Source organism: Hypomesus transpacificus, chromosome 9 (genome assembly GCF_021917145.1).
Source record: "Hypomesus transpacificus isolate Combined female chromosome 9, fHypTra1, whole genome shotgun sequence".
Taxonomy (NCBI): domain Eukaryota; kingdom Metazoa; phylum Chordata; class Actinopteri; order Osmeriformes; family Osmeridae; genus Hypomesus; species Hypomesus transpacificus.
Window position 1 is genome coordinate 14,730,597 of NC_061068.1, and position 23,578 is coordinate 14,754,174.

The window sequence follows — 23,578 nt, forward strand, 5'->3', positions numbered from 1 at the left end:
TTTTGGAAATGATCCGATTTATCTGTCTAAGACCAGACCATAACAGGTCTTGAATATAATCAAATCCATTTTTCTAAGTTAGAACAAACCATACTGGGTCTTGAATATGCTGTGCTTGAATATAATAAGTGACATATTTCTGTTCTGAAGACACACTGAACAATCTGTTGCACACGTTTTTACAAAAGAAAATCTAAAAAGTTAACTGTCTATGCATTTGGATCCTTAGATTATTATTTATTATTGATGAAAATTTAGAAATGTCACCTTTGATAGTTTATCCTGTAGCTCCTGGATCTTGGCCTGCTGTTCAGCATTGGTCTACAAATCAGAGTATAACATTTGAATGTGTAGATAAATAGCAAAGCAAACATTGACCTGTACTTATGTTTACAAATTAACCTACAATACATCAAAAAAAAGTTTTTTGTATTGGCTTTCAGCTTCAACTCAACACACAAGCACATTTCACCACCACACAAGACATGTTAAGATGCAACGTACCTTCTCAAGCTTGGCAAGCAGTTCCTCCACCTCAATCTTCCCCTGTTCCTTAGCCTTCAACACAAACACAACATCAACACCAACACCCATGTCTGTATGCTTGGATGGAACCATATATGGTTGTTCTTGGAATAAGCGGAATGCAGTATACAAAGTTGTCTGGTCCGACAAAATTTAAATTGAAACCTATATGATTAGCACATCTTATTGCTTAACATCAAGATGTGCTGGATTTAATATACCTGCTGGACATGGCATGTTCTTAATGCAAACTTGTGTTTTTTATTTACATTAGGTCGTTATGTCAGCCAAATTAGATGCTCTACCTGGGCCACCTTGTCATAAGTTGCCCCCATTAGACACAACCAACATAGCTTGACTGTTATCTCATGTCCTGTGACCTTGGTCTTTATCGTCATCATTATCATTATGCACACATCATTAGGCTACATACAGATGAACACCAATTACAGAAGATAATGTGTTCGTTTGGCAGACGTTTTTATACGGTGTCATGTACAGAAGAAGAGGGGGAATTGAACCTGCAACCTCTTGGTCTGCAGTCAAAAACTCAGCCACTCAGCTCTACCCCCCCACCCCATAATGCACCTACAACATGCCAGCATTCCTGGGCACAATCCTACCCGAGCTCTCTGGCGCATGACTGCGTACCAACACAAGCTGGTCTGAAAGTCTTAAAATGTCATAAAACATAGTGAGTGATAGATTTTTTTCATTATAAACTCTTTGAATGGATAAGATCCCATCTGTTTTATTAACATAGAAATGCAGGAACTGGGACAAAACCTATGATAAGAGCATTTTTTGTCAAATACAATATTTCTCACAGCGTTTGACCCTCCTGTTGGTTTTGTTTCATGTTAATTCTGTTACGGGTCCAAAATGACCACCTGTTACAGCTCATTATTAATCCATAATGAATTATCACCTTATGTTGTTACATTGTTTTTATCAATTTATTTATTTTCTTTCTTTTTTAAATAAAAATGTATGGATTTTTTTTAACCAATTTATTTATTTTCTTTCTTTTTTAAATAAAAATGTATGGATTTTTTTTTACAATAACAAATATTCAGATGAAACATTCATGCCTGCATGAACATGCATGATGTGGGGGGTCTGGGAGAGGAAGTGTGTCCATCTGATGATGGACATGTGATTCAATTGTATACACTAATTTTCATCTGGCCTAATAAATTCTATGAACGGTCATTTTTGTGAAATATAAATTCCCAGTTAAAATCATTTGTCAAATGTTGTTTTGTGTGTTCAAATTCCCTGTGTGGTCAATCAGATAACACGACCTAGAATACATTTTGGAAAGAGAAAACTTCGGTATAAATTGACAGAAGAGTTCAATCGGAATTCCCTCAAACTCTTTTAGCATTGCGTCATTCTGGACAAGTGATTTCAACTACAGTATCTGTTTTCAAGTACAATATCTGTTTGTCATTAAAAGTGCCTAAAAAGCTTAAAGCTGTGTTGGGAAAATTTGCGAAGCTAGCCATTTCAGCTCATGTTTGACACAATTCAACCCAAAATTTCCCACCCCCTCCCTTCAAACCCACTCCCACAAAACTACTGTAACGGGCATTGAGTGCAGGGGCAAAGTGCACGCACGTAGGTGGGTAGGTAGACAGACAGGTAGCCCGTCCAATCATTAGTCGGGGTACGGCCTAATGATCTGTTGTGTTTATTACAGTCTTACGATGCCCACAGATGTCGGATTGATTTCATTTTTCCATCAAACCTGTATATGTATTGGTTGCTATCAAGATTTTCATTTAGGCAAATATGACAAAAAGTGCTTCTGAAACACATTAGATACCCTGCTTTTAATGTTGAGCATTAACAGTGAGTGAATACACTCATGTAACAACACAGGCTATATCTGTTCTTGCCAAAGTGAACACCCTATCCTCTGGTTTCCACTGCCAACCGAAACACACCTTCTGGATTCTCTGTTGGTAGTCCGCTGCCTTGCGTTTCAGCTCCTCGGCGGTCTGCCTCGAATCTCGGAGTTCAGACTCGTAGAGATCACTTCTCCGACGCGCAGCAGAGAGGTCCTCTTCAAGCTGCCTGATTGTCACCTGCATCTCCTCCAACTGGGCATGGTACTCCTGCCACAGAGAACGGGGAGTCAGGAAGGTGGTGTGAAGCAGTGGTGCAGTCAGACTGAAATACTGTTAAAATTTGACTTTCAATTCTCAATTCAATTTTATATCCCTGTCCCTTTCTCAGTGCTAAAAATGAAAGGCCCATGGGATCCAATTTGAATACATCTTTACTACAGTTTTGTCTACCAAGTATCCCAGGAATCCCAATGGGATAATTACCACAAAAGAATTGTGAGACCAAATCATGTTCTAGTGCCAACTGGAAAAGTAAGTCCTGTGAACAGAATGTTTAAAAACGTGAATTTTGGAACATTACCTGCTCCTTGATCTCCTGGAGCTTGCTGCTTTGCTCCCGGATATCATGCAGAAGCTGCAATGCTTTGTCATCTTCCTGAGAAACCTCAACACGCGCTTGCTCCAAACTCCGCTTCAAGCTCTGTAGGAAAGACAGATTTTTTTTTTCTAAATTGTGTCTCATAAAAAACTGTCAACATCTCATCCCTGCTCCTCTCCAACGATCCTTATTTTTAAGAAACATAGGGAGTCTTAACAGATGAACACTTTCAGATGTGACAAAGGGAAAGGGGAGAATAGCTGTAAAATCGTCATTCAAGATATTGTGCTAACTTAATACCCTCTCGCCAAAAAATAAGATGCCAGTTTTAGATCTAACTATTAGCAACACAACTCATTTGTCTGTCACGCTGGAATATCCTGTTCTGTTGCGGCTGCAAACCTGAGCTTTTCAGGGCTTCTACACGCTCTTAACTGTCATGGTTGGAACGGCCTTGTGGAGGGGTGAACTAACAAAGTTACACCAACTTGGTAACAAAGCCAGCAACGTAAAGTTGTAAACCCATAATCTCCAATACGGGCAACTTGTTGTGTCTAGATTCCCAAGTATGACATGTAGCATTAGCTGTTTATTTGGAGGGCCTTTGGAGGGAACTTTTCAGTTCTTCCCACTGCTGTCTGTCTAATATTGTATTTGTGATTTGTGCCCCTCCAGTCCCAGTATTAACTTCAATAAAGACCTAGTCACACAGAGATCCCACATGTTGCCTTAACAAAGACCAGTCATTATGCCAGCTCTGCTTGTTTAAACTGAAACAAACAAAGCCTGCGTAATGCCGACTCGTGTGTGATGTCAGATTCCATGCCAGCATTTCAGAATCACCGGCTTGTGTATCATGCAAATGTGAAAATGTATATCGCTGTCACACCCAACAATTTAAATTATTACAAATATTATTTACTCTTGAGATGTCAATGTCACTGGCTACGTCATGCAATACAAAATATCATATATAAATAGTTCAACTGTTGCATTGATTATATATTTTTTTTAATGTCATAGTCTAATTTCGTGTTTGAATTTCAGTTTTTTTTGCCAATACGTGGTATTTAGTTTATGCTTTTTGGTTCACTCAAACAGGGGCTTTGGAAAAGATAAACTGCCCATTGGCATGCACCTCATCACACAGCAAACCTTGCTTAATAATCACTAAGTAAGGAAAGGGTGACACCCCATGTGTTTAATATAGCGCTGTTTTAGTTAGATAGGACACTCTTTTTGTAATAATGTTTCTTTGTTCCCGTGTTCCCCTGTGGCGTTTGTTGAGTAATTAATATCAGTTTTGTGTTTGAACATTGTGCCACTCATTTCTGTGCAAGGTGCACACTCCAACTTCATTTTATTTATGTATCAGGCCTCTCTCTCTCTCTAGACAGGGAGTAACCAAAAAGAGGGTCGTAACATGATAAAATGAGTTTTATTATGTAAATGATCATTTTCCCCATTTGGGTTTGGTTTAGTCTGCAGCTTTTCAGTATTAGTGTCTGACGCTAGACTATATGTTAAATAAGCAGCAGGTCCAGCAGCAGATAATTAAATATATTAGTGGACAGTTAACTCCCAAAGTGAGCCTATATTTAGAATGAGGGTAATTCACTGTTTACATATCAACTTTTAATACTTTATGTTTTTAATGTTTACTTAACATTTAAAGTCTTTATACTATAATCATTTCGACAGCGGCATTTTGTCAGAATGCAAGTGTATATTTTCCCGTACTTACTACATTCCTCTGAATGTAGTAAGTTACTTAGCCAGCATGGCAACTGAAAACATCAAAAGAAAATGTAATCATTCAACTACTCTAAGCTACCAGCAGATGGCGAGAACAAGCTAGATGCCGAGTAAAGCCACTCCCCCCTTAGCAGATTGCTCCACCTCCAGCTTCTGTTAGGCGTTACTGCTGCTAGCTGACTAGATTCCTCAACCCTGCTGGTTAGTAGCGTATTGTGGTACAACTTTGAATAATGGGTGAAAACTAAAAGATCTAAACACCATCTAATACAAGTACATGATATGAGCTCAAGCTTTGGTGCCTACAGTTTGGACTTATTCCCCGGGTAATGTGGCCACTCACCGTCTATGAGGTCCCAATAACAACAGTGGAGAAGATGGAGCGAACCATCACCTCATATGTGAAGAAATGGCTGGGTGTCCCACCATGTCTGAGTAACATCGGCCTTTATGGCAAAGGGGTCCTTGAACTACCTCTTACAAGTCTAACGGAGGAGTACAAGTGCTCTCAAGTAAGACTTCAGTTGACATTGAAGGATTCCAAAGACCAGGCCATTAGCAAGGCTGCACCTCCCCTACACACTGGAGGGAAATGGACATCATCCAAGGCTGTGCAGCAAGCAACATCAGCCCTGAGACACCAAGACATTGTGGGGAATATCCAGCATGGAAGAGGTGGCTTTGGCCTGGCAGCAAGCAAACCAACGTTCCATAAGGCAACAACATCTGAACGCGGGAAGCTGGTGGTGGAGGAGGTGCGCAGACAGGAGGAGACTGCAAGAAGTGCAAAGGCTGTCTCTCCTGCTAAACAAGGGCAATGGACGCGGTGGAAAGGCCTGGAGAGGAGAAGGATCAACTGGAGTTAGCTTTGGCAAATGGAGGCAAGCGACATCAGCTTCATCATAAGAGCTGTTGATGATGTTCTTCCATCACCACAAAACCTACAACAATGGTATGGCGAGGACCCGACCGGCCCCCTCTGCCCAGCTCCAGAGACTCTCAGGCATATCATGACAGGTTGCAAGACCAGCCTCTCACAAGGCCGCTACACCTGGAGGCACAATCAGGTCCTCAAGATCCTGGCTGCAGCACTTGAGACCAAGAGGAGTGCAACCAATTAATTACTTTCAAAAACAAGCAATCCTGTTAAAACAACAACATTCATCTGGGAGGGACAGAAAAGGCCCAAGTATCCTCCTACGAAGCCAGAAAATGGACACCTAGCCATGGCCCGAGACTGGACTTGTTGACATTGGCCAGAAACTCATTTTTCCACCTGAGATTGCTTCTACCAACCTTAGGCCAGACATGGTACTCTGGTTCCCTTCATGAAAGGCTGTGTACATCATAGAGCTCACAGTCCCGTGGGAAAACTCTGTTGAAGAGGCCTACGAGCGTAAGAAACTGCGGTACACAGAGTCGGCAGCAAAGCTCAGCATGGCTGGAATGCAAAAGACTGGCCAATTGAAGTGAGATGCAGAGGATTCGTGGCTTCTTCCACCATCAGGTTGCTGAAAGAACTTGGAATCCATATTATTTAATTTAAACATTAGTCCTAAACGGGAGTCAGATGGCTGAGCGGTGAGGGAGTCGGGCTAGTAATCAAAAGGTTTCCGGATCGATTCCCTGCCGTGCCCAATGATGTTGTGCCTCGGGGGGAATGTCCCTGTACTTACTGTAAGTCGCTCTGGATAAGAGCGTCTGCTAAATGACTAAATGTTAATGTAAACATTCTATATCAATCATAAATGTTTCGTAGGCACTGGGTATATGCTAGCTAGCTACATAGGGGAGAGTGGGGTAATTTGTGTCAGTCATTTGACTCATGCTGTAAAGAAGAGAGCCTCATTGCATGAGGTAAACACATTTAAGTTTTTTGCCTTCCAAAGTAAAATTTCTATGATCAAGGTTTTTTGATTGTTGTGTCTGAACAGTTATAGACAAATTTGAAAACATTCACGTTTTAGTGCTTTGGTAAGCTGCACAATGAGTCTATATAGCTAGCATGATTTTTAGCTCAAAACTGCTGGATGATGCATTTTTTCAAAAAACGTGGGATTGGGGTGATTTGTGCCAAAGGGCCTGGGGTAAATTGTGCCAGATCTGTAAAGAGAATTGCTGTTAATTTGGTCTTCATTTGAATATTATTTTGTTCTGAACATTCAGAACAAAATAATATTCACAACAAAACACTTTTTTTTTTTTTTTGGAACTCAACTTTGTTTTGATGTGTTCATGAAGCCCTAGGCCTTGTTTAAGAAAATTGACCTTTGATACCAGACATCCCAAGTCTCCCTGAAGTTCCGGGACTCCCACATTTCAATACCCGCAAACGCAATCTCCCGGAAATCGGGGATTTTCGGGGATGAAAGCGGGCAAGAGACTGTCCAATGGTCATTTCTGGTCGAGACAGGTGCATATCGCACGGCCTGATTCCGTCCTGTGGGGGAAGAGCCACCTCCCTGAAATGAGTCTCTGCAGGTTGGGATGTCTGTGATGTATTCATGTGGCGCAATCGGCTTATAGAAAATCGGCCTTTGACGTTGTAAAATAACTTAAAATAAACCTTAAATTTGTAATTTTGTATTGAATTTGTCTAGCTTTTATATAGCACACAGTTTCAGAGATTAAAATATGCTGTTTTACTTCAATAATAAATGGCACAATTTACCCCAATGTATTCTCTCTAAAGGCACAACTTACCCCGTACCGGGGACAAGTTGTGCCACAAGACCACTTTTTTTCAGAAAGCTATATTTCTTAAATACTATATTTCAGATCCAAAGTGATTGTTCCCAGGGATGCACCACATCCTGAAATGTATGTACATATTTTAGTTGAAAGCATTACTGTCAAGGCCTTGCTTTAAAGTCACTTTAAGTAAAAACTGGCGCAACTCACCCCACACTCTCCCCTATGCTGTAAACTATGGTTACGAGTGACTTGGGACTCGATAGACTAACATTAGGCTGTTGTTAAGGTTAGCTTATGTTGATTTGGATATATCCATTAATTGTGCATCCGTGGAAAACTTAGTTTTAAGAAGCCAAGACCAGGTCATGTAATTGCGTGGCTACGAAGCTAAAATTAAATAAGTGGATATCTAGTTAGCAACTACTGTAATGGCTAGCATGAGCAGATGTGAATTGGTAGCTAGCTAGACCTGAACTTCCATGCAACATTTCGGTAGCTAGACCAGCTGGTTAGCACTGATAGCGTGGGACAGTGAAATATTATTGCTCAAAAATGTTGCTAGTCTAGCTTGCTAACCAATAAACTGCTGAACACGAGTAGCTTTACGTGTAAACAACCTTTTGCAACCTTTTAGTTATTTTGAATGCGCACTATGATGGAAAGCTCATACATAAGGTAAATGTAAACAGTCTTACAATACTTTATGGCTCAACAAAGCACACCCCGTGACTCACTGTCAACAAATTAAAATGCTTGATTTCACCTGTAACGTAAATGAAAAGGTTAACAATAAATCAACAACCAAACCCATTTCTGTTGCTATTATTTCATTTATGGAATTACTCTGAGTAATCTCTACTATGAGTGTGGAGAAGGGGTTAGGTAGAATGGTGGGGGTTGTATCAAACTAACTGACGTGAAAGCAAGCATCATTGATTACTCACACTGCACTCTGTGATGTAGGTGGCGAGGTCCTGCTCCAGGATGCTCCTCTGGGTCTCAGAGGCCTTCAGCTCCACATCCTTCTGCTGGAGCACCGACTCCAGGTCTGTCATCTTACGCTGAAACCTGGAGATCTCCTGCTCCATCTTCTCAATCACACAACACATGGAGCACTTTTATAATGATGCCTGGCAGACATCCTTCAAACCATTCAACTTTATCTAAATTAATTGAATGGGTTATTTCCCTGTGTCTACACACAATATCCCTTTGCTGGCAAAAGTTTAAAAATAATAATAATACAAAACTAACAAAAAATATGTAGGAGGTCAATAGCCGAATTGCCGATAGCCAAAGTATTCTGCAGTTTTCAGGCCGTAGTTCTGTGATCCACATGGATCCCTGTAATCCTGTGAATCTTGATACAAAGTTGCAGAGAAAATTGACTAGACAGATGTGTGCTGTGTTTTACTCTGAAGTGCTAAAGGTTAATTTGATCATTAACAATAAAAGATTAGCTGCGACTACCTACAGTAAACCTTAGACGCATGTAATGTTTGAGAACCAGCCGACAGTGCAAGCTACTCGCATAAAAAAAATTACAATTTAATTTATGAACCTGCCATGTTTCACCCCAAAAAAGAAACTAAATAAAAACTGCTGTGACAGTCATGGCTAGCTGAGGAGCGGAACAACTTGAAAAGGCTTCCACATCCTTAAAGTCACATGATTATAAATGACAATATTCAAATGAATGGAAATGAAAGTAAAATTGTGTCTCCTTTTTTGCTGATCCAAAAGATTATGAGATGCATGCCTCAAAACCGCAATCAGAACCTTGAGTTTTGTGATCTGTTTGTGATCTACCACTATTTGTGGCTGCATCATCCGGCTGAACACTACTGTAGCACTGACAGCAGCCTCCACCTCAACTGCAAGAGGCCAAGTTACCCAGCCATCAATCTTTTGCTGCCAAAACAGCCCTGACCCATCAAGGCATGGACCAGGAGAGGTTCTAGAGTCTATTTGAACTAGTGACCCACTGGTTCAAAGTGGGTCACTTCCCCAAGCTAGGGCCAGCTGTACCATTAGAGGGACCAGTTACATTTAACATTATTGCTGTCGTATAGTTTTCATCACTGCATCGCTGGCATTAACTGGCAAAATACCATGTTTATAATTATTCACACGCTACATTTAGGGGGGCCCACCTCCCATAGAGGCACTGCCCCCCCCTTCCCATAGAGGCACTGCCCCCCCCCCCCTCCCATAGAGGCACTGCCACCCCCCTCCCATAGAGGCATTGCCCCCCCCCCTCCCATAGAGGCACTGCCCCCCCCCCCCATAGAGGCACTGCCCCCCCTCTCTCTGAAGGTGTGCTGCATGTGGCAGCAAGACGTTTGTCAAAGTTGCTCAAATCCTTACGCCCTTGCCCATTTTCCCTGCTTCTAACACGTCAACTTTGAGGACAAAATGTTTACTTTCATGCCTAATATATCCCATCCAATGACAGGTGCCATGATAACGAGATAGTCAGTGTTATTCACTTCACCCGTCAGTGGTATTAATGTTATGGCTGATCAGTGTACACTTGCAAACATGTATTGCCTTTGACATAACCAAAACAAAGGACTTAGGACAAAGATCTACATTTGCTAAATACCTGCTGATTTAGCCAACTGCAATAATGTATTCATGTTTTATGCTTGATACTACAATCAATCTTTTAATAACGTTTTTAAAAACAATTCACTTATACCAATATGAGGTGCTGTGATTAGCCAGGTAGGAAAAAGCAAGTTGTTTAAGTTGAATTTGATGATTGACACATTTCACAAGGTGAGACTTTGATAGACTCGAGAACGCCCTTTTATTTAAGGGGTCTAACAGAAGCACCAACCTTGTGACATTTGTCTTGAGTTTCCTGTAGTTCTTTGCTTTTGATGTGAAGCTTTTTTTCCATTGAGTTCGTCTTGGCCGGGGAGTTGAAGCCAGCAGCAGCTAACCTAAGAGCAGAAATATAAAAATGGGACACATAAATAAACTTATGAAAACAATGGTCCTGTCCAAAAAGGTGAAATCTTACAGGAATACCTGATAAATATGTTTTGCCATAAAGTGAACATATAAATGTAACTGGGTGGTGTCAATAGTACTTACCTCTTCTGATTATGCATCTATGGGAATGTTACTTGCTGGCAAAATCATTGCTAATCAGTCTCCCCCAAGATGCTAAGCTTTCAAAGACAGATTACCTGTTTAGTAAGTAACCGATCAGCTTTACCTGCAGAGTAAATTACCTTTGCCAAGAAAGCTGACTCATCTCAACTCAATGAATGTATCTGGAAAACACATCTGGTGCTTATGGTTGAGTCTTTTGTTCTGAAAATTAGAAACCTACAGAATCTGATGAACGTATCCTGAAATCACAACAATTCACTCTGATGAATGAATTATATGAATGAATGAATGAATGAATTGTATGACTGTGAATGCAGTTGGTTAGCCCTCACCAGGGTGGATACTCGTCCAACCAAGTTTATTAAAAATATATATATTTTATGAACCTCCTTAAACTTTCTATAGGTTCTTGTTGGAAACGACAAAAACACAAGCATAAGGAACCCTAGAAAGGTTCCCCTGTGTTCCATTACGGCTCAGTGTTTTCTGCTTCTGAGGAATCCCTATTAGGTCTGGTGAAATGGGTTTCCATCACCCTTGTTTTGAACATGCAGAAGAGACACGGAATGATTGCTCTCCTGTTTTCATTCACACCACAAGATGACTGTGGGGATGGAGGAGAGATGTGCAGTGGTGTGGGCTGGAGAAATGAAAGAGCAGCAGAAAGGGAAGAAAAACCAGAGGGGTGGGAAAAGCAGCGAGGTGGGGGTGGGGACTAAAAAACATCCTGGTTACCATAGAAATACATTCTCTTCCCCAATCTAGGGCCATCCATTCTCTGACTAATCTTGTAGCACATTTAGACATTCTCCCCCTGCTGCTGCTGTCTGCATCCATATTGCAAAAGCACAATGAACCATCTTAAAAACTGTGCTATAGGTGAGGGCAATAACCCCCACATGAGATGGTAAACTAAATGCTGCACAGATCAATGGCGATCAAAAACAGCTTGGAAAACCTTAGTAACCCTGCTTCACAAGCACAGAAATGAGAAGAAAGAGACCAGGGGGGTCCCCCCCCCCTTTCCAGCAAACACACCGCTGACACACTCACTAGAATACCAACCATCTCTAATGGCAACACAACACAAGGCACCTTCTCATGCCAGCCCACTGGTCTGTCTGATCTCCTAGTCAGGTAAACACACAGAATGACTCATTCCAAACCCCTTCTTTTCCCCTACAACAAAACCAGGAGATTAGAGACATGTTAACAATGGTGGAGAAGACCAGTCAATGATAAGCAGAGTGTTATATAAAGGGAGATCCCCACCTCAGTCTGACACAGGGAACTGCCCAGCCCACTGGAGGCAACGGGCAAAGCAAGCACCTCCATACAGCGTTCTACAAAGCGCAGCATACAGCATGTAGTGATTGGATGCCTTGAGACTGTTGCCGTGGCGATGGCTCTGGCTCATGCTCACTGCCACCACCTGTTTCTGACGAAGCTTAGCGTCGGGTTATAGGAGGCATGTTGGTACCATCAACTGGCAATGCGAGGGGGTTACTTACTCAGACTTGGCCAGCGCTGTCAAAGTCCTGCTGAAGAACCAGCCTAGAAAGGGCAGGTCCTGGCCCTGGAAGCCCAACGGCAGGGATCCTTGTTGGGCTTTTGCTGGCCGGGGTGCAGGCTTCTCCGGCTCCTCAAAATTGGAGGTGTCATCCTCTGCGCGGAGCGTGGGGACGAAAGGAGGGAGAACTGCAGGAGAAGGGGATTGGGAGCAACAGAGTCAATGTGCATCAAATGAGGCAGTGGAAAATGGGGGGAAGGAAAGAGAAAGGGAGGCGTGTGGGGGGGGGGGAGAGGGAGGAGGCGGTAAGGCTATAGTGCGGTAACTCGAGCACACACACTGCCTCACTGCTCTCACTGCCTCTGCCTGTCCCTCGCTCCCTCTCTTGTGCTTGTGCCTTCTCTCTCTCTTTCTCACACACACACACTCCATTCCCCCTCTCTCTCTCCCTCCCTCCCTCCCTCCCTCCCTCCCTCCCTCCCTCCCTCCCTCCCTCCCTCCCTCCCCCTCACTGCAGCAGCCCTGGCTAATCAGCTGGAGTCAGAACCATCTGCACAACTGTCAACAGCACATAATCCATCAATATACCAAACAAACAGCATCTTGGATTTCAAGCGTATTGTTCTCATAGCACATTGATTATCTGCTGAATCTTGAATGGCAAAAAATATATAATATTCGTCTTTGTATAATAACCACAGTTTAAGTGGTTAGATGGCTTAACTTTGGTCCAAACCGGAAAATCTATGTAATTAGTGTAAATGTGAAGGACACAAGCAGTTGGTATTCTTTATTAGTGTGATGGCTGTTTGATATATTGCTGTAAATATGTCACAATATTTTTCTTCTAAATGTGTCCATAACATCTGTCAATGCAGGTACAGTCTGGAAGCTAGTATCTCACTGGTCATTTCTGGGATTGAGCAATCAAGATCATGTGAGGACCTGCAGTTGTCTGGCACACTCCTACCCTTCCTGGGAACTGCTAGCTGCATGCTAGACACACTGCATCTCAGTATCTCACCACCAACTAGGGATGGGACGTATGGCACTGACGCATCGATGCTTGTGTCGCAAAACCAATACGCACAGTTTCGAAAAAGTGTTTTGGAGCTTGTATCAAATTACGAAACCACGTGACAGATGACGTTCAATGCTTCAAACGTCACGAACTGGTTCGAAGTTTTGCCGCTCTTCTGAACCAGAGCCATGGAAGGAACGAAGCCACCGCTTCTTGTTAAAGACAAATCTCACATTGTCAGAGAAGCAGCACCAGGCATCGCTAGAGTTTCTTCCATCAGTCATTATTATTTAGCCAAATCCGTATAGTAATAATTATAAATCCGTGCATTTGTGTTGCGTGATTTTATTGAAATGAAACGTAACATGATAGGACTAGGTAGGTCTATACAGTGCCCAGAAAACAAATGTTGATGATTCCTCAACATTGTCAACAGTAATAATAATTTGTAAAAATAAAGTTCCCCCAGTTCACAATAGACCTACATATCACAAATGTTAAGAAAAGATCGGTGTTATCTAGTTTAATTGATATAAAGACCATATCGTATAAAGTCCGTCCACCCGCATTAACAAGTAACGATTTTTTCGGTGGTGTAGTTGGTTAAAGCATTGTACGACAACATATTGTTAATGCGAATCTCGGATCCCGAGTTCGCGCCCCAGTGCAGGGACCCTCGTACGATATTCTTTAACTTTTACTGTGAGAAAATGACATAATTCTAAAGGCCTACGGATGTATCACAACATTTTAATGTGTGAGCACTAATATCAGATCAAAATGAACACATGTAGCCTTAATTAAATATAGAATAACGAAGGGTAGTCTACTGTCGGAGACAACACTACGCCTCATTCAGCCAGTTTAAACGGCTGCTAGATGACGCTGTTCATTTTCAATGCGCCGATAGTTCGGCTCTTTGGGCCGGCACAATCCGGAAGAAACCACCAAAGCTTCACAAGGCATCGTTCGCCCATCCCTACCACCAACACCTCCACTATGCGCGCGTGTGTGTGTGTGTATGTGTGTGTGCGTGTGTGTGTGTGTGAGAAAGAGAGAGTGAGAACTATCAATTGTCCTAACAAATCAGGATCTAATGATTTATTTTCCTAAAGGCTTTGCCCATTCCTTAACATTATTGTAAGCAGTCAGAATGGAACAATTTGGAATATCACTTATTAGACCACTAAAATATATTATTAAAATGTATGCATAGCATGAATGTGCTATGCTGTGAGAGATACGTTGTTTTTTTTACATTTGTTATCTTTAAAATAAATTATCAGTTGAACTTTAGTTCAAGACAGACAGGTTTTAGAATGACAGTATATCAGTCTAATGTGAGTCATAGAACATTTGATCATTTACGGAACGCTCACATTCTCCCAAAACGTTGTTGTACAACCTTGTGCACTTCCAGGCAGCTTAGTAGACTCAGTTCAAGGACTCAAACACTTTGGGACTTTGACATGAGGAGGAAGTTGTGAAATATTTTAGGAACATTAGTTATAATTAAAAAAACATTTTAAAAATTCCAATTTCCCTGAAGTGTTCACTGACTAATACCTCTGGATTTGGCTTAAAACATGAAAATAAAGATAAAGTGAATATATGAACTTATAGATGCCCTTTTTGCAGTCTACGACTGTCAATATTTTTTGAAAATTGTTGGTTTGGGTTCAGATATGCTTTGCATATAAAGATCAGCTAGGTGGGGCATACCTTGTCTTAGATTGTTCCAGTCCACACTAGAGAAGAAAGGGTGACACCGAAGTCCCTCGAATCCCAGCCGCTCTTGTGTCGCACATAGTAAACTTTGCACTAGATTTACAAAATGTTTAGAAGATTTTGGTTCCTCTGGAAACTTCAGAGAAGACTGCAAGGGAAACCAAAGGCACAAAATAGTTAAATATCAGAAAGGACAGTTCTATACAATGTTTCACATAGATACTGTTTACAAATGAAACAGGTCTTATATTTAAGTTTAAAAAGAAATGAGTAAAATACTATCATTTGCACGTTAAACATTTGTAGATTATATATAAAAAACATGTATAGATTATTTTATGTTCATTTCATGGACATAAAAACTGTGCTTAGGCCGCAACTCCTAAAGAAACCTCGTTTTGACACCCCCTTAAATAGATAAAAATACTTTGTGGGAAATGTCACTGAGCCCACACAGTTTATTATCACCAACACTATACAGAGCTAGCCCCCTGCACAGCAAATAGGTGTTGAACAAAAAAAATATTATAAATAACCATAAATTATGATTATTGACACATTTGGGAGACACTACCTGGAAGTTCCTAATGTTGTGCATGGTCTTGCGGGAGGTGCTATCAGTAAAAGGTAATTTCATGTAGATCATCTCATAAGCAATGACACCCAACGACCACCAGTCACACTCAGATCCGTATCCATCTTGAGACCCCTCATCCATGGCTGCCAGAACCTCAGGGGAAAGGAAGTCTGGGGTTTGAACAGGCACTGCAGGAGCTACAACCTGTAACATAGACAAATATGCACATTTAGCGTGATGACAAAAAAAAGTATTGTAGTATTTTTAGAAAAGTAAAGTATTTTTTGTACTGTCTGCAGTAGGAATGTAACGATACTTCTTGAGACGATTAAATCGCATGACAAATTTTTAACGATTCAGACAGCAGAGGGCACTATCTCTTTTTGATTTAACTTTTTAGATATCTATGCTAACACGGCGCTAACTGGGCCTTCTATAAGAGAAAATATTTTAAAAAAAATCATTTTTGACTGAGAAACTATTAAAAATAATATTTTTCACTTATTATTCTCTGATTTAATTTAATGAAATAAAGTCTAGTACACTGGGATGTCGTTTACCTTTTTATCAGTTGCGAGTTTGGCAGCCGAACCAAAATCTGCCAACTTGATGTGTCCAGTGCGGTCAATGAGTACATTCTCTGGTTTAATGTCTCTGGAAGAGTAAGAATGGGCAGATGTCAGAAAATGGAATAGGAAAGGCGTAGTTTGGGAACAGGAATGATGTAGGCCCCACTTGTCATTGAGTGCAACCTGCTAGTAAGCTAAAGAAACATAACACATGATCGATAGGCCTGTATTTGATGCTTTCAGACCATCAAATTAAAGAAAAATATACTCTTTTACCAGCAGAGATTGTGAAAAGAAGCCATTTAATATGATCCTATCAATAAAATTGCAATTGTAATTTTAAACTTTGACAACATGTACAGTATTGTTGCTATTTTTCGATATACACACCTTTCCTGCAATCAATTTCAAAATACTAATACTACTAGTGTCACCGATCATCAAGTCTATACTCTATACTACTAGTATCACTGGTCATCAGGTCTGTTCTCTATACTACCTAGTATCACTGGTCATCAGGTCTGTTCTCTATACTTAAAAATTGACTTTAAAATCATAAATGTATACATTTGTGCATCTATATCAAGCATTCAATCATAAAGACGTCACCTATGGGCATAACCCATCTGATGCACAGCATGAATGGCTTCCACCAGTTCTGCTAAGTAGAACTGGCTCATGGCTTCATCAAAATGGTCATCAAACCGGTTCATCAGGGCCATGAGGTCTCCACCTGGAAGGTACTCCATCGCCTACACATACAAAAAAATAATGAGGGAATCTTAAATTATCATCTACATTTATTTATGCCACAGATTATAATTGATGTAATCCAACCTGCACATTTTATTTATGTCTTTCTTTTAAATGACCATTATGGAAGTTATGACTTGAGGAAGCACATGCCTCAAACCATTACATTTTCATACATTATGGTCCTATTGATTAACTACACTCCTGTCTTGTAGAGTGCATTTAGAGTCAATTCAGCAATCATGTGGACAGGGTTGATGGTAATGTTTGGCCCACTATTACATACATTCCTCAACTGGGTTTGCCAATGTAAAACAGGTCAGATTGTACATCTCAAGCTGGTAGAAAATGAAACATCAACATCCGATATATTTGATAAATCACCCATCTTCTACAGAATGTGCATTTAAAATGTCCAATGTTTTAATTCCTTCTAATTTTTAACAGGAAGCAAGGGCCTCAGACGTCAGATTGGGTGTAAGTTCTCTGGCAGCCAAGCACACATATCCAGCACATGAATGGACAGGCAGTCTGAATGAACAGCAGCCTTCTAGACATGTAACCTAGCAACAGGGTACTGAGAGATTCTAGTCTGACACTTGAACAAAGATGGATTCTTTGTATTTTCACAGTTCAGAACGGCAGCCTGGGGGAGATAGGGGAGCCTGAGCAGACTTGAAACATATTTCCCACCTATTTGAGACAGTAAAGTTTGTCATAGATTATATGGAAAACATCTATTTATGAGCAGATTATAATAGCAGTGTGTGCAGTGTTTCACTACCCCTGGAATACTTGCTTGAGCATGTATTCATTTTGAGAAAATATTCTGAATTATTAAGAAATATTTGTGGGGAATAAAATCACATCACACTTCTAGCTTGCTATTGGGAAACCCACCCTGGTTGTAAGTCAATACGTTAATTGTCAAACAAGTTCATTGTAGATGTACATTTAGATGTTTTCATTTAGCAAATGCTTTGATCAAAAGCGACTTCCAAGAGAGTGCTTTACAAAAGAGCATAAGTCACTGATCATAACAACGAGATGTAAGAATATGTTGAAACAGCTATATGTCACTGTGCTTATTTTTACCAAGCGAGGAATGTCAAGTCAATTCCGTTGTCAGACACTGTTAATCAGATACTATCAAATACGAAGAAAGACTCGTTCAGAGTCCAGACACTGTAGACCATGTATAACATCTTCTTAGTGTTTCCATTACAGATACGGCAGTGAAATCACTAACAACTAGTGCTGGCCTAACAATATGTACTCAGGGATTAAAAAAAACAAAAAACTGTTCATATCCAATAAATTTAAAAATTAGGCACTCTAAATCTACACAGAATCGCAAAATATCACACGTAAAATGAGACATCGTAAGCATTCTGTTGCAATGAGAACTACCCATGCTTACAAAACAATAGCAAAACAAAATTTAGATGGTTGTCATTTTACTGTTACATGCGGTTAAGGCATAAACTATTTTATACACTTTTTAATGCAGTTTTGGTCAGTCTTTGCAAGGTTAGTCACACTAACGCACTTATTTTGGGTTTATCTATCTCAACAAAAGTCTAGCTTACCAATTTGTTATAATTCATAATATCTTATAATATGAATATATTATCTTCATAAAAACAAATCAGTCTATAGTTAAATTACTACAATAAGATTTTTTTCTTCCAAAATGTAATTATGTTTTTATATAATATGCTTATTTACTTCAGTCAGAAGTTACTGTCACCTTTAAATACAATATACTGTCAGCATGCCATTAGAAGTCGAGTTACTAAGACTATGGTTCAACTCATGCTAAGATCATTTAGATCGCTTCCAGAACACTTGCAGAGGAGACGGATGACTTACCAGATAGACACTGTCCTGATCCTGAAAGGCATAGAAGAGCTGTGGGATCCATGGACTGCTGTTCAGCGCCAGGATCCTCCGCTCCTCCTCAAAGAACACAACCTGAAGAGGGACGATGCTTCAGATTTACGGCTTATCAATTGAATAGGAAAACATGACTTCCCTTTTCAGCTATACGTATATGAATGAATCAAAATGGGAGTTGTAAAATTCAGTCATCCACCTAAAGAGAGCCGTGGGCCAAATACTCTTCCTGTAAATGCTGGCGCTATAGGGTATCCAAGAACCATGGTAAAAAGTATTTTTTATGTTGTACTTGAACGTAAATATTGAAATGTATGGAACATACGCTAATGGAAACTCATAGTTTTCAAGTGTTAACGTTGAAAAGGGCAATAAGCACACCAATAAATTTAAGTCAATTCACTTGTTCACCTCTTTTCTAGGCATTAGGCCTTTTCTAGCTCAAGAAGACCTTTCAAAACAATCACTATTCTTCTTCCAGTCAAACCCACCAAGATATAACTGGATTTTAGTGGAGAGACAGCCCTTTCATCCATTCTGCTTACTATGTAGATGCCAGTTAGTTCAAACTCTGTCTGCAGGTCACCCAGAAATCTGACTTCATAATCAACTCAAGGGTTCACAGTACAATAGCGCCCCCATAGGAAAGCAAGTGGCTGAACTCTCCATTTAAAACTCCTGTTGTCAAACTTCGGGCAGAACTGTTAAGGTATTAGAAATTCCCATTTGATCAATGTCTTTGTTTCTAAAAAGGATAACAATGTTTTACATATATCCATTTAGCATACACATTTATACAAAGCGACATTCAAATAGTGAAAAAAGTAAGAGCAGCAGATAATCAAGAAACCAGAAGTCCACAGTTGTGAATTCTGACAAGACACAGTGCAACAATAACAAAATCTCAACTATACCGCTGCATAATTCTGCAAATAGGACAACACCAAATCTCAAGCGCAACATCAAAAATGGTGGAGGTGCAGTCCGTTTTGGCAAGATTTTTTCATATTAAGGAAAAAGACTTGTTTTTGCATTCTTGCACACCACACACAGCCACAACGTCAGAAGATGCATTAATAATATATTTATGTGTACAAACTAGGGCAATTTACGTACATTTCCCTGGGTCCTCAGAGAATCCTTGTCCATGACTTTCAGGGCACACACCTCCCCTGTGGAATTTTCCCTGACAACCTTCACTTCACCATAGCGTCCACGACCCACCAGCCCACAAACGTGAAAATCTTGCAGTCTGGGTTGCAACTCCTGTAACTCTGACACAACCTCTGAGACTGGAGGTCAGAAATGCACAAAAACACACACATAAAGTTAGCAAAAACCTTTTGCGGAAATGAATAAGTATTTATTTCCCCCTCCCTGATTACCGCTTCACTGATAAGCTCTATACTGATTAGCTAAGTCTGTAAACGCATTGAAACGCATGTCTTATGTAGTATTTTTTGGCTTTTAGATTCCCTTAAATCAAAAGTAAATAAAAACAAAGCTGTTTGTTATGTGGCTTATAGTTAGGATTGCTAGACGACCATGATTACAGACTACAGGCCACTGCCTCCATATAAAGATTTAGTGTCATTACAAATGCTTACACTTTTTGACAAAGTTGGCGACATGTTCTATCTTCATGAGTTCCGAGGACGTGCACTCCTGGAACAGCAGAACCAGAGCGTCCAACAGCTCCTCACGTCCAACACTTCCCCCATGCTGCCGCTGTAAGCTGGTTTTGCCCTAAAGGGAATATAAAACGTATTTCCATCAACTCACTGACATGGTGCTTTTGGGCATTTCACACCTTTGAAGACTTTGTCCAAAGCAGAGCCACTGTTCAGAAGTTTAACTTGGTAAACATGCTGGTGTCGCTCGGTGGCTCGTTGGCCTCCCAGACCGTCCAGCTGTTAGGGTCCATCAGCCACCAAAGCGACATCATTTCAACACAGGGTGCATCGGTGCATGTCACAAGTAATACTTTGGTCTGTGTGTTATTCTCATGTAACTTAATTCAAAACACCCAGGTTCAAAGACCAATAATACATATTACGGTCGCAGACTGAATTGCGGAATCCAGACATTTAATCTGAAATCTTATATACAGACAGAATTTTTCTTTTTAATTATATCACCTCACCACTTTTATTTTATGGGGGGAAAACAACTAGAAACGTTTAAAAGAATTGTGAAATAATACAATGACAATTTTACAGGGCTCTACAATACCTTTAGGTTCAGTGCCAATAATGAATCATTACCTATCCCTCCATATGATCCGCCTCTGTGACAAATTGTTTATCGTGCACATCACTACATGGCGAGACAGGGAACAGGGAGCATGATCTTTCAACATTAGAGGCTAGGCCATTTGTGGCATAAACACAGCATCAGTTTAACCAAAGACTCAGAAAACTCAAAAAAATAAAAAAATAAATCTTCTTTGCGACAAACATGACAGAGGTGATGTGTAACTAAAATAGTTAGCATAATATAAAGATTACCATTGTGTGCGTGTATCATTTCTGTGTCTACATCTTTTTGGTGAAGTAGTAAGTTGAGTAGATGTGAGGCGTGATCTCATCAGCAAACTATATTCACCTGCAGCAGATGATTGAGGCGGGAGCTTCGACTGGTGATGGGATCCACAGAGGAGGGCTGGGTTCTCATGGTTCCTTGACTCACATGTTTGAATTTCAGCATTTTGATTTCTTGAGAGCTGATGCCCTGGAAAAACAAAACAATCCCAGCAGTAGGTGAGTCAGATAGAGGCTCTCTCAGGCATCCTCTGGAGCCAGGGATCGATGTGCCCCAAGATGACCAGGACATCGAGAGGGAGATGGAAACTACATCCAAGTGTTTTCTCGTCGAGCCAATCGTGTCACTATCTTACACTAAATTACGGCTTTTGAATTGAGAGACTATGAATACACGCGTTCATATTTTGATGTGGATTAGTGTTTCTCTTAATAGCTGCTAGAGGAGTCAATACCAGTAAATTATAAAGTGCTACATACAAGCTTCAACAAGTTATACTGTATACAAATGTTATACCAAATTCCTCAAACGCTCCGTGTCCATTAGTTACTTGTCTATACTACGGACAATGTGGACATATACGAAAAACACTTATTCAATGTAAAGACGTCCATGTCATCTAAACTCAGCTAGTAGTAGTCAGTTAACTAGTTCAATTGTACAGTACCGTAAATGGTTGGTGTGTATCTTGCAAATGTACAGTACAGTAGGTGTATAATATAAGCAATGTAGCCCCGCTGAAAGCCACGAACATAGCCGACAGTAACAATTAAATAACTAGATATTTTAATGGACAGTGTTTTGTTCTTTCCTTTTCGAGAAGACGTCTCACTTACCAAATTGTCATGCACCCTTTCACGCCAAAATGTCTAGTTAATATGAAAATCAAGCGTTTACGCTTGCATGTTTTTCAAAATGTACATAAATGTGACGTTAGATGAAACTTTCCTGATTGTCTTCTTCCGGTGAGTTTTCAATTTTTGCGCGTTCTCTGCTAACGTCACGCTGCTTCTTGTTTTGCTCTTCATGGCAGATGGCAACCAACATTCATGAAGTGCATCATCGCCACCTATTGTTTAGGAGTGTGAGGCCGGTGAAATACGTTGTGTCAATACAAACCCCCCAAAAAGAAAACATTAAAAAAAATACAATAAAATAAACACCTATTAAGTTTACCCTATTTTTCCGAAGAAAGGAGAAAATAGTCCTACATTATGGAAGTCAAAACTTAATAGCCTATATAAATACATACCGAATTACATAATTTATGTAGCTATATAATTCAATGCTTTATTTACACCATGAATAAACAAAAAACAAATTAAATGAGACACTAAATATATAAATGTCATCTCCTCTCTTCCAGCCATTGCATCAAGAGCTATAGGGGTAATCAGAACTATTTCAATCAGAGCCATTCTCCCTATTGATCTGAAAAGAGCAAAATTCAGTTTCAAAATAAGACCATAGGCTGACATGTATGTTATTAGCATTTGCAAAGAGTATAGAAGACTCACAAGATATGGTATAGAAGTATAGAGGTATTCTATACTCTTTGGCATTTCTGTGTGGTGCCCGTTGGCTTGCATTGCCCGTTGGCAATACCCATTGGTAGCGAATGCTAGTGCACCACCCATTGGCAGTCAATGAGTAGATTTATTTCAATCAAGACCCATGGCTCCATCAATGCAGCTCAAGGACTTCTAATTTACTACTGCAATGCCCATGCTTGCGCCAGTTCACTGTAATTCACCTTGCAGACTGGTTAGTGGCACAAGGTGGTCTGTCTGACCACAGTAAAAAGAAGCTTTCCTTTTGTTCCACTTAAAACAAGAGGGGCATGTCCCTAAGCAGTGGCAGATTTAGGCATAGGTGACATGGGATTTAGGAATGCCGGGACCCCACCCCCCAAAACATTGGAATGGTGAAATTTGCGCAATCCGTTTTCTTTCGCTCATTTGCACGTCGCGTCAATGAAATCATGTCACCGAGTGGAACTGTGGGTCAATTCACCTGGTCGAGGTGGACACCCTGATTCTACTTTGGAAGCTAGGCAGGCTGCCTGCAGGTCTCCCTCTCAGAAGTATGAGATGGGGAGGGGGCGGGGATAGGTTGGCCTCAGTTCTCCCCACTTGAAGCCTGAGGTATAAGGGGGGAACGGGGAATCTATCTAATAGAGCACCTCTATTTTTGTACTGTAATGCAATTAGTAAAATTGGACACACTACGAAATACTACTAAATAAACCACAATTCATTTATAATACTGTGAATTTAGGCTTACAGTTTTACTGACATATTATAGCATTTTTCCTGGTTTGTGCGAAATCGTGAAAACCCTTAACCTTGTCCTTGTATTACCAGACTAACTATAGGGGAGAAACATTTTGTATGCCCTCGTATCATTGTGTCTATGAATAATGTAGCTTGTATCAT

General features: G+C 40.4%; 2 protein-coding genes across 2 annotated transcripts in view; one reads left to right on the forward strand and one right to left on the reverse strand.

The window, feature by feature from the left end:
* Window positions 1–22,120, reverse strand: part of cita (citron rho-interacting serine/threonine kinase a) — a 71,447-nt gene extending 49,327 nt beyond the window's left edge. The window contains exons 1-16 of the mRNA XM_047025725.1: window positions 21,980–22,120; window positions 21,207–21,332; window positions 20,210–20,348; window positions 19,719–19,894; window positions 18,579–18,680; window positions 16,563–16,705; window positions 15,945–16,038; window positions 15,382–15,588; window positions 14,802–14,955; window positions 12,060–12,246; window positions 10,268–10,373; window positions 8,370–8,513; window positions 2,959–3,078; window positions 2,475–2,645; window positions 505–558; window positions 268–321 (exon numbers count right to left, since the gene is read on the reverse strand). Coding sequence (XP_046881681.1) covers window positions 268–321; window positions 505–558; window positions 2,475–2,645; window positions 2,959–3,078; window positions 8,370–8,513; window positions 10,268–10,373; window positions 12,060–12,246; window positions 14,802–14,955; window positions 15,382–15,588; window positions 15,945–16,038; window positions 16,563–16,705; window positions 18,579–18,680; window positions 19,719–19,894; window positions 20,210–20,348; window positions 21,207–21,308 — 1,953 coding nt within the window. The 5' untranslated portion in view covers window positions 21,309–21,332; window positions 21,980–22,120. The remainder of the gene's footprint in view (window positions 1–267; window positions 322–504; window positions 559–2,474; window positions 2,646–2,958; window positions 3,079–8,369; window positions 8,514–10,267; window positions 10,374–12,059; window positions 12,247–14,801; window positions 14,956–15,381; window positions 15,589–15,944; window positions 16,039–16,562; window positions 16,706–18,578; window positions 18,681–19,718; window positions 19,895–20,209; window positions 20,349–21,206; window positions 21,333–21,979) is intronic.
* The window catches only part of LOC124471292 (NACHT, LRR and PYD domains-containing protein 12-like), a 1,476,309-nt gene that overhangs the window by 302,814 nt on the left and 1,149,917 nt on the right, over window positions 1–23,578 (forward strand). The gene's annotated exons all lie outside the window — the stretch shown is intronic.